The sequence below is a fragment of the Ambystoma mexicanum genome, chromosome 10, assembly GCF_040938575.1.
Source record: "Ambystoma mexicanum isolate Mex_15411 chromosome 10, UKY_AmexF1_1, whole genome shotgun sequence".
Lineage (NCBI taxonomy): Eukaryota > Metazoa > Chordata > Amphibia > Caudata > Ambystomatidae > Ambystoma > Ambystoma mexicanum.
This window is the reverse complement of record NC_090932.1, coordinates 687,520,301-687,532,332: the sequence shown is the minus strand read 5'-3', so window position 1 is coordinate 687,532,332 and position 12,032 is coordinate 687,520,301. Positions and strand designations below refer to the sequence as shown.

Sequence of the window (12,032 nt, the reverse complement as noted above, 5' to 3'; positions counted from 1 at the left end):
TTTAGCAGTGCATACCTTGTAGAATCCTTTTGAAGCATTTTGATATTTGGGAGGCATCTTTTAGGATCTTCCGTATTAAAAGATGTTGTGACTTCAGGGTAAGAGTTGTGATAACAGAGAACAGCTGGAATTTGGTGGTTGTCAAAGTTGGAATTTTTGGGAGGATGCATGCACAACAATATTGCACATTTTGTAAACCAGAATAGACTTGGTTTCTTGAACAAGAATCTTGTGAGTCCAAACAAGATACCAAAGAACTGTTCACAAAAGTGACTATTCTACTTATAATTAAGAATGCAGGGGAACGGAGCTACCCCCTGGAACCAAGTGTTTCCGCCTTGGAGAAATTTTTTGTTGGAATTATACTTATTCCAGTTGTGAACACTTTTTGGCCAGTTGAGGATATTTGTACTTACACATTGTCATTTGTTTATAGCGTGAGGCTCAGGATAGGATGTTTTGGACACAAGAACGGTTTTTCAGTTATTGACATCCAGACACAGACAGATCCTTAGTTTTTTGTTTATAGGCTGGGAAAATCCTCTTGCATAGGGTCAGAGAGGCATTTTTTCCAACTCCCTTCTTTAAAATAAATTTCTTTGGTAAAAACATGACAACCCTGTTTCTGGCTGTCATTTCTGACCCCTCACAGATTTCACTGAAGTTAAAAAAGAAAACCTCCACAACATGGCTTCTCTAATAGGAAGGATTCGTGAAAGTAAGTGTTCATATTTGGAGAAATGTATTTAGAAAATGGTCAATCCCTTGTTGTTGAGGGTCTCCAGAGTTCTTGTAAAGTGAAGAATCGCTGCCATTCCTTTTTTGTGGTTCTCCGTGCACAACTGTATCCAGTGATTTTAGTGAGCATTTTATAGTCAAGGTATTTATTACTGAAAGTTTTTTTTACCGAAAAAAACAATTTTATTTTTAAATATATTTATATATGTGGTGGGTAAGGGGTTAAAAGAGGTAGGGAGTGAGGGGAGTTACAAATATGGGTAAACAGGGCATTTATGGGGCGAGCCCCCAAATAAAAGATACATTTAAAAAATAATCTGTATTTTTTCAGTAAAAAGGTTTTGGTGAAAAATACCTTGAATAAAATGTTGCAGGTAAAATCACAGTACACCATGCACAACCAAGATTGTGACATTCAGGTGCAATTATGATGCATGGTAGCCACAGAAATTGGCTATGGTTTACCTTTTGGTAATTCATCATTAGATCTCTACCAGCAAAGCTCATGGTTTTCTTCACTGCTGCAAGAAATTGACCACAGTCAGTATTCTGGGACCAGAGTCCTTGGAGTCCATGGCACGGTTCCTGTTCCTTATTCTAAATCCTGACTGATTTGTATGTCCATTCACTTTCTGCCCTTACCTCTTTATGTGGGATAGAGGTTTTCACATTTGATAATCTTATGGATTTCCTTAAAAGTAATGTCAAAGACCTATCAGACTTCAAATTCTTACAAACCTGCCTTCCAGCTGTTCATCATTGGATGTACGTCCCTTTTTGTTTGAAGCTGAATAGCAGAAAAACTGGGGTTCTGATACGCATCTATATTTGGTGGCAACAAATAGTTCTGATGCCCTGATCCCTGAGAGCATGACCAAGACCGTTAATTTCAATGTGAAATCTAGGCATTAAGCCGAATGCCCAAACTGATTACTGTCACGATCCTGATTGCATCAGCGGAGAGCCCTACGATAAGTGTTCCTTCTGGCAATTAAATCAAAGAGATATATCATCACATCCTCTACCATGTCATCAAGGATAGCCTATTATGCAATGGACTACATTTGGTAATCCCAAAGTACATGGCTACTCACCTGCAATGTTTCCAGATTTCTGCTTCCCTTTTGGCACCATTGATTAGCCAGAGTCAATACATTTCATACGTTTTGGCATAGCTCTACTGACTCACAATAACCCTACAAAGGAATCCGAGGGAAGAACAAGTCGCAGAAAAGAGACTAAAGGAAAAATACATAGGTCCACATTTACTTATTCCAGCAGCAATGTTTTAATTCACGCTCCCATTGTAGGCATTTCTGTTGCATTTGTTTGCTGATGGTGTTGAGTAACATTTATTTTTAATGAAACATGTTGCTTCTTACTACTGTTTTATCTTCCATCAATTCCTAGCCCAAATCTATTTCCATCCAGCTCATACTTACATTTTGTGAACATACATCTTTTTAGGTCTTCCCCCATTTGGTGAACTGCCTAGTGCCTTTTAGCCTGAGCAGCAAGCGACATCAGACGAGAGGAGGAAGTTCTTGCTATAAATCCATTATAATAGCAAGAGTGTAAACTAAAAAAGCAGTATTTTCCTTTGCTTGCCAGCAACAAGTTGCATACTCCTCAAACACATATGGAATACCTTTTGAACCTAGCCATTCATAATCTTAGTAATATACTGTGTGATCCTTTCTACTAGTCCATACTTACATGCATAACAAACCTGGACCCCATCTCCCATACATACGTAGAGATGGAGCGACCCAGCACCGTTACTGCAAATATAACTAACAGTACCACTGCTACGCACCCTATTAAAACCCTTCTAGTAATTAAGAGCCAAGACATCATGCAACAGAAGCAGGTGTGCTATGTCAAACCCAGTAGCATACGTGGAATAGTAGTACTACTGAAACCTGTACTACTGAAAACTGTACTATTGAAACCTGTACTGCTATTAGTTTACTGGTCCAAGTAATAATATTACTGATGCTCTGGTTGCTACTACCAGTACACATAGTACTCTTAGAATTATTATTATTGGTACCATAACTATGAGTTGAAATAGTATCGGCTGTAGTAGTAGTGTTAGTGTAGTAGTCCCAATAGTAGTTTTAGCTCTTCTACTGGAAGTAGTAATTCTACTACATCATTAGTAGCAGTAGTGCTAGTAGTTACTAGTATTACCAGTAAATAGACCACTAGTAGTAGAGGTAATAATATTACTAGTTGTGCTGCTAGTAACAGTGTTACTATGACTGGCAGTACAACTACTAACAGTTGAGTAGTAGCAGCATTAGTTGTATTACTACCAAGAGTACTAAACATGCCACAAGTCATACTCTAGATACTACATGCAGCAGTAGTAGAGACAGTTGTATTAGATGTATTCATTGTAGCAGTCTTAATAGTATAAGTGTTGGTAATGTTAGTAATAGTGCCAATGGCTGTAGTAGAAGTACAACAATAGCAGTAATTGTCATACCAGTCGATGTTGCATTTCTTATAGTATCATTTGTAGTAGTTTTACTAAAATAAGTAGAAGATGAAGTAACAGTTGTAGACACCATGTTAGTGGTGCCCAAAGTAGCAGTAGCACTGCTAGTAGTGTTAGCACTACAGGTAGTAATAATACTTCTAAAGGTGGAATACCCAGAAATACTAATATAAATATTACTAATTGCATTCTTCTTGTACTACTGCTACTGTCACAGATGAACTCATGATGACACCAAGTCACGAAGACAGTTCAAGGGTTTTTATTGTTTTAGTAGTTATGGGGCTAGCTGACGGCTGTCCCTCTATCTCGTCTAGAGAAAGGCATTCCCTCCCTAACCCAGACATCCCTCAACCCCAGGATAGTCGCTATTGATCAGTAACCGCTACTGTCTATAAATAATTATTACCACTCTTGCCCACCAACCAGTACCTCACCTCGCACTCTCTTTTAGTAATTTTCCTCCACACTACTCTGTCCTTACTCTGCCTGGTTTCTTGATCCTCCTACTCCCTTGACCTCAATAGAACAACCCACACCTTCTTCCTTCCTGTCCTCCCGTTTATTCTTCTGCTACACCTTGTTAGGCAGAAACCTGTGCAGTTCCCTCTGGGACCACTGCAAAAGATTTAAGACTACAGGTGGTTGGCAGTAACCCCAATTGGTAGCAGTCTGTTCCACCCAGATTTACCTGGTAGCTGTGGCTGAACAGTCAGACTTCTCTCAAGAAGAGTTAGGCAGTATACAGAGTATTCACAATAGGTCAAAAGAACACAGTAGAACAAGCAAACACTGACCAGAGCTTGGTGTAAAAGAGATATAATTATTTATTTAAAAACACATCTAGTTAAACACACTGACACTAATATCAAGCAGTTCAAGAACACGGTCACTAAAAGACATACACTCCCTTCAACGATTATTAGACAAGTCTTAAGTAAAGCAACACTTATTTTCAGACAGCGGTGAGCGCTTAACGAAGATGACACTCTAATCAATCGGTTAAAAAGGGAGAGAAAGGCAGAGCAAAGATAGAAACAGATCCCAACACTTTCGGAAGAACACAGTAGGAGAAGAAGGCAGGTTAAAACCGTAAAGTCAAAGTCAAAAAGGCCGGCCCCACTTTAAGAGGCTCCGGTCGAAATGTGTCCAAGGTCACATGGTTCAAAGTGCCCAAAAGTCTTGCAACAAGTTCAGAAAGAGTTGGACCAAAAAGAAAGGGACCAGTTAGATGGTCAAGGCGGCCAGCCCAGTCCAGAAGGTTAAGGGATTATTGTTACCTTGTAGCAATCTTTAGAAAGGGAGGCCTGGCGGACACGGTACCTTAAAATGGTGAGAACGCTCCCGCAGGGGCAGTTGTTCCTGGCAGTGGGTGCAAGTCGGTGCTTCGTCCAGAGGAAGAGAGGATCTCGTCGGGGAGGAAAGCAGGGGTCTGTTGCACTGCCAGGGAAGAAACCAACCGCGGAGTTCTCAATTAAAAGGAGCGGTCCTTTTATTCGCGGTCCAGTGGTAAGTGGCTATCCGGTTGCCGGGGTGCTTGGCATGGGCAATTCGACCACAAGACATCCTGGGATGCGAGCAAAGAAGGTAAACTGGTTGTGCCCACCAGTCAGGGGAAGAAGACTCTCCAGCAGGGAGATCTCCTCTGTCGTTGGGAAGTGGTGAGTCGATTCAGCAGGGCTCCACCGGTGGTGTCGTCGTAGCAGGTCGGCTCAGCTTCTCCCTCGTCGGATTTTCAGGTCCTGTGGCGACTTCTGAAGTTCCAGTCCCAAAAGCCCTGCTTTTATGCAGCACACCCCCATTCACTCAGCCTAGCTGTCAATCAAACATGCTAAGTGGTGAGCCGGCCGGCTCACCACTTGGGCCAATCACACAAGAGTGCGATTTGAGTTACCAAGGTAACTCAGTCCAGGGTGCCTAAACCCCCTCCCGCACCCCCTGTGGTACCCAGACAGAGTGGCACCACTTTTGGAGGCTTCTGTCGAGAAGCCCGCCAAAAAGTAGAACAAAGGGCTCGACCTTTGGTTTGGAGTTACAGAGGCGCACACAAACGCCATTTTAAAACCGAGTTCTGGCAGAAAATACCAACCGGTGAATTAATATTAAATGAATAAACCGGCGGTATGTTAGAGGCTATGTTAAAAAGTATTAGCCTCGAACAATGGGAAAATCCCATAGATATATATTCGCGGTTGAATATAAAAAGTAGTATCCACTGCCACCAGCCAAAACTCGATGAGGGGGGACGGGACAGTGCCGCCTCGAATAACAGACCCAGGGGCAATCGAATTGCCTCTACCAGTACGTCCACAATATGATGGTTTGTAATGGTTCTGTTAGTAATTTGGGACTAGTAAAGCCAATGGTGACTTTACATGCCCTGGGAGACAGTATTCAGTCCCAGGGTATGGAGTCTATGGTGGGGGGTCACTATGACACCCCGGTGTTACTGCATGGAGGGTGCGGTGTAACACACATAGAAAAAAACATATGAGACCCTATGGAGTAAAAGACCACATAGCTCATGAAACACATTAACATTCAAAGGAACACCACAAATCATGTCCAAGAGTGGGAGAAAAAGAGTCTCACTCTTGGCAGGAGAAAAAAAACAAACTCCAGAAATCCAGCAAAGCTGCTGGGGGACTCACTAGGTTAGGAAATTCAGCCTAAACAGAGAATTCTCCCTAACACACCACCATTGGCTCTCTCTGCAGTACTGTTAGGGACGCGTGACTGCTGGTTCCCGGGCCAACCACTGACTGTCCTCTTCCCCAGGGTGTTACATACAAGTAAACACGTGGGTTCACCAGTCAGCAGCAATAGTGTGGTGCGCAGCATTCTATATACCAATTCAGGTTAGGGCTGCCCGCCTGGTTACAGATGCTCGCTTGTTGAGGGTGCTGCTCCGTGGCACCCACCCAGGTGAATATATAATGACCTTGAGCGTGCAAACCCCACTGGGTGCACGGCGCCATGACTCGTGCTGGTGTTGAACTGCGTTAGTTTGCCATCTCTGAGCACATGGATCCGGCAGGTGTGATCTGCGCTCCAACCTGCTCTGACGTTCACCCTGATGCAGGTTGTGTAGTTGCTTGGTTTGTTTAGGCTGCTGCGCTGACGGTTCTGCATCTTGATTGCATGACTTTGACTCTCTTTGGTTGCTTGATGGCTTTTCCGTTGCTAAGGTTTCTGATATTGGAGACCCTATGAGACAAAGAAAAAGACACTGGCCAGAATGGTGCTGTGCAGATATAGGGTTATTTATAGTGGTATTTCACCTTACTTTACTCCCAACTCCCACACCCCACCTCTGGGGTAGAACTAACTGGCGTAAACCATGGTAGGCCCCCGTGCTGGAAGGCATCCCTATCGCCTTTAGACAGGGACAGATCCCTGGCCCTGTCACACTATCAGATAACCAGTATTGAGTTTACTTACTTGGTTGCGCAGTCAACGTTTTGCATGTAAACAATGCAAAATGTCTATTGTGCAATCAAGCCAGGGAAAGGAGGCAGAGGCAGAGTGTTAAGTGGGTTTTCAGCAGGGACAGGTTGGGGAGTGGGCAAATTGATGGGAGAGTTAAAGTGTGGTGGTGAGGAGAGGGTTAGTGGGAGAGGGGAAGTGAGAGTGGATCCAGGGATGGCCTCAGATAAAGTCAGAGGCGACCCGGGGGTGTCGTTTGGGGAGCGAGATGGTGGCTCTGTGAGTTGCTCCCAGAGAGAGAAGAGTGGCAAGGGGGGTAAGGTGGGGGACAGAGAGCGAGAGAAATCCTTTTCAGAGCTCCCGTTGTGCAAAGGTGTATGAACAAATGGAATTTCGAAAAAAGATATTTTTGAAAACAGTGCATACAACTTTGATAATACTATAAGTATCGGTAGTACTGGTAGCAGTAGCAGTAATAGTAATACCTGTATGTCCACTATTTGTGGTAACAATGGTGCTAGGTATATCACTAGTAGTACAATGAGGAGTTGCAGTAGGGCTCATAGCAGCGGTTTGAGAGTTAGTAGATGTGGCTACAAAAGTCATCACAGGGGTAGAGGTAAAGGTTACTTGGCATATATCTCTGAGAGATAAGTTAACATTTGCAAGCGTGTATCTTTGGGGGTGGAGCTCAGGTATAGTCCTATGTTTGTGGGATCATAGGATTGGCAATATAAAAACGGATTAAGGGAGAAAGATCACCGGGGATTGGGGGGACAACCAGAAATGTACACATGTATGTCAGAAATACCATAAAATGCACTAGGCACCTGTGCTGGATGCGCAGACATCACATTATCTCCTCTGATGTCACTTCCAGTGTCAGAGCAGGTTATACAATGGAACATAGCTTAAGTAAAAACAACTTACAAAAAATTGGAAAGTAAGAAAGGTGGACATTGGCAGACATTAAACAATTTATGGTAAGGAACCACATATTGTATCCTTGTTGAAGTGTTATTTTCCCGGTTATTGCTCCTATGGGGACACTGAATAGTACAATGAAATATACCTTGATATCTAAACAAAAGCATGGTAAATCAGTATTACAATTACAATTATGAATTTGTTCTAATGTTTTCATTATATGTTTTTTTTCAGTCTGATAATGTACTCGGAGACCCTGAAGGAGCTTGATCTAGATGATAACTGGATTGGAGATTTGCCGGCTCAAGACATTTTGGAAGCCCTAACAGAGAGGAAGCAAGGTGGTGTTTTGGCTTTCTCTCACTGATTTCAGATCATCAATTGAAAAAATTGAAGAAATATGTGTGGAATAACCAGATTACTTTAATGAATTATTCTTTCTTAGTCTTAGTCCTTGAGTCCCAACAAGTCTTTTCAGTTAATTTTGTATCAAAGTAGAGAAGGTATTGGTTGTTCTCCAAATATTTGGAACGTTTTTTGCCTCTTTTTTGTTTTTTTACATTTCAACAGAGATTTTAATTTTAAAGTGTCCTTTTCCGCTTTTATTTGCCTTGCTTCTGCAGCAAACATGATTGAGAGCTGTGAGAGCACATATAAGGTAGACATTCTCTGTAAAGGACTTTTAAAGAGAAGTTACACTCGCTTGGGAAATCTCCCGGACACAGATAGTCACTTGTTATAGTCGATCACAGCTTTTACCTTGCAAACAATGTAAACACATTGGCCAGAAGATCAGATAATGTAGGTTGGGCAGAAAACTGTGGATGTCCTTAGAGCAGGCGGCTGCTACCTTTGGTTCTCCAAGATGTTTTGGACTACAACTCCCATTAGCCCTACCAGCATAGCGAATGTTGAGGGATCATTGGCTTTGTAGTCAAAAACATTTGCAGAGCCGCAGGTTGCAGACCGCTGCCATAGAGGAAAGGAATGAAACAGAGAACACTATAAAGGGTAACACTTGTAAGATTGAGACCTCTGGCACATTGCCTAGGCTTTATGCTTTTTGAAATATTGCTCACTTCTGTTCTAATGCAGTGCTCACTAGGTTTACTGTTGTCACCAGCAAATACCTCCATTCGTAGGGTTCTGGTGTCTAAGACCTCTTTGGATGTTGAGGGAAAGGCAGATGTTTAGACATATAGACCCAGTGGCACCTCTGCATTGAAGCAGAAAAGGAGGGATGTCTCCTCTCATGAACGTATTTGGTGATATTTCATAAAATATCAAGTAAACATCAACCATTGATAATGCACAATGTTTTCCACGCATTAATATGTTTAAGAAAACATTATATCATACGATCCTAAATTCTCATGAGGACAATGTATCACAGATCTAATGTCAATAGAGGTGTTTGTCTTATTTGATTGACCATCACATGCAATTCAGGTATCAATGATCAATTGTCCCCTATTTCTGGTATCTGTCCAGTATATAACTCATCAACATGTTTCATTATATAATTAATGCTCAGAATTCATAGAACACCTGTCCCCACACAGGTCTTCTTCAGGACAAATTTCTTCACGTATACTGGAAACTAATGTATAGTGCAGCATCAATGGCAAATTTGACCAGATGTCTTCCGTTGCCGTGTACAAAATAATGCCTTGTACACCACAGTGCCAAACCTCTCACAATAGAAAGTGTTATGATTGCTTGTACAATTTCATCTTTGGGAATGTAGATGGGAAACAAATGGTTTGAAAGGAGGGGATTTGTTTTTCACCAATATTGGGTTCACTGAATGCTACATATGCTGTAATGCCAATCTTTTACCCCACTGATGCATTTTTCAGTGCAGACACCCTACATCCAGAATGCACTGAATGTGCCAGGGTGGCAATGGATATGTGAATTGAGTGGCTTCCAGAACTCACCATGTATTGCTTTAAATCCTCTTCTTGGCTTGAAGCCATTACTTCTTGCCTTAGACCCCCAACCAGAGCATCACTCAGCCTCTTACATAGTTCTTCAGTCTGGTGAGGTATAATTGGGCAATAGCAGTTCTAGTCGCAGGCACAATTTTCACGGTGATCTGACTCACTCTCAGGCACACATATGGTGTTGCTATCTTCTGCAGTGTTCATCTTATGTGTTCTAAGAGTAGGCGACTAGTGTGGGCTCTTCCCTTTCAAAGTGTACTTCTGTGCTTCCCTCGGCAGAGTGACAAAACATTTTTCAGACTCATATTGGGTCTAAAACCATGATCAGGACAAAGATCTTCCACTTGAGCTGAGATCCACCCCAAGTGTGTTCATAGAGTAGATTTCAGTAGTTGCTGCACGTTTAGTGATGAATGCAAGCATACTTGTTTACATTCCCCAACAGCCAACTCAAAAACTTATCGCAATGGATGAGGCCCTAACAGATCTGTAGTGGTGGACAATCGCCACTTAACTATGGATGGGAGAATTGCTCTGGGGCCTAAAGTCAAACTGAAAAGCCTTTGTTGCAATGTATGCAAAGACTTCTTTTATTAAAACAATTATTGTATGAGTTAGTTTAGCATGCATTACAGAAGAGAGTTGTTGTGTATTAGCTGGACATTACTTTTATTCCACGTAATATGTTTGGTGTGAAAATTCACGAAACATTCAGATAACACAGTTGTTGGTAAAAATGCTGGTGCGCTGATTCATCAGAACAACATAACAATAGCCCGGTCAACGTATGTCTCGAGTGCACATACCGGGAATGTTTCCATTATGGTGGCTGTGGAACAGAGTTTCCATATTAATTGCCAAAGCGTAGAACTAATCTCTGTCTCTGCAGAATTCACACATCAGATTCAGCCCGTTTTGATCTGATGGGCAGATATGCAGTTGTCCTCCTTCCATTATCTTGGATTCAGTCATCTTGTAGGGAGAGTCACCTGGTCATTTCTTTTATCGCTTTTATGGCTTTTGTAAATGTTGGTGTTGCGCTTGGCGATGCGTCATTGATTTGCCTCATCTCTGCCAGCAAAGCCTGCATTATGTTGGGACCTTCCTACAAATGACAACTTTTGCCTTCTTGTCAGAAAACTTTGCAAGATATGACTGATCTGCAAATCAATTTGGGTTGCTCTCAGTATGATTTGGACATCATAGTCAGAGTTCCCCAAAGGCATCCTTCACTCTGAAAGCCACAGCCCACCACTGGCCGAAAAGGATGACACGCGTGTACTCTCCAGTCAGTCGTAACTTCTCTCAGTACTCTTATGTACTTCGATCCTACTCTCTTCTTGGGAGTTTAGGAGATGTTCATGTCAAAACCCACTTTGTTTTCCCATCACCTATTCGAGTCTACACCCTCCAGCAGACTGATTAGGCATCACACGCAGAACAGCAGTAAGAGCATTATCTTGGCTGGACATGGCGGTCAAGGACTCGGTACTTTGATTTAACAGCTGTCTTATATCTTTCTGATTTTGGTGAACAGGTCTAGGTGATTCCTTTTTGTTGCTAGGCAGTCATAGAATGATAGAATTCTATAGAATAATTATAGATTATAAATGGGTGTGCAGATCATTGGGCCAATGCATCCACTATAAGGACCTTTGTTTGTCCTCTTGGTCACAGGCTCAAATCCCAGTATGTCCACTTAACCCTTTAAATGTATATATGAATGTGCTGTGTGGCCCTCTGAGGCAATCGGGTGTCACCATTCGCCAGTGTGCAGATCACAGTGCAGTTGGAACACTTATATTGATGAACAGAGAAAGAAGTCTCTAATCTGATTTATTCTAATTGAATAAATACTTGCAAGATGGAGGATCCGTCAAACATGCTCATAGACATCTAAAGTGTCTGCAGTGGCATTATAGTAGCACAACTGCAGAGTACAAGTAAAGACATGAGCCGTGAGCAGAAAATGTTTGGCAAAAATATTTAGGATTAACCCCCAATGTATCGGTATCCACCATTAGATTGGAATTGCACCCACAGTTTATTGAATCGGGTGGCTGCAGTGGATGTTCCAGTTGAAACTGCTGAAAGAAAGTGAACAAATATATTGCAGCCCAAGCGGGAAGCATAAAGTGTTCCATGCTTCACTCCAAGATTTTCCACATTAAAAAAGGGAAGTGTGAGGCAACAAATATCTGGAATAAAGCTGATATTGGGGAACTTAATAAAGCCATTGCTAATAGAAAGGCTTGAAATAAGCAGTGTCGCATTACAATTTGGTATATCATTCTGTAGGTTTGCTAATTAAATGGAAACATGTGTAGCAAAGTTGGTGATTTAAATTACCCTATTCAATGAATACACAGCTTCTCCTTCTTTTGTAGGGAAAGGTGCATCATATTGACGAGTGGACACTTTTGAAAATGTACATTATCACACGGCCAAATGCTTTTGTTGGGAAACCTAGACCTATGGCCTGCTGGTTGCAT

The 12,032-nt window shown here is 42.0% G+C and overlaps 1 protein-coding gene across 2 annotated transcripts in view; it reads left to right on the top strand.

The window, feature by feature from the left end:
• LOC138491649 (uncharacterized) overlaps positions 1–12,032 on the top strand; it is a 197,892-nt gene that overhangs the window by 177,191 nt on the left and 8,669 nt on the right. For both annotated transcript variants that reach the window (XM_069618285.1, XM_069618284.1), the window contains one exon: positions 7,829–7,935. In XM_069618285.1, coding sequence (XP_069474386.1) covers positions 7,829–7,935 — 107 coding nt within the window. The remainder of the gene's footprint in view (positions 1–7,828; positions 7,936–12,032) is intronic.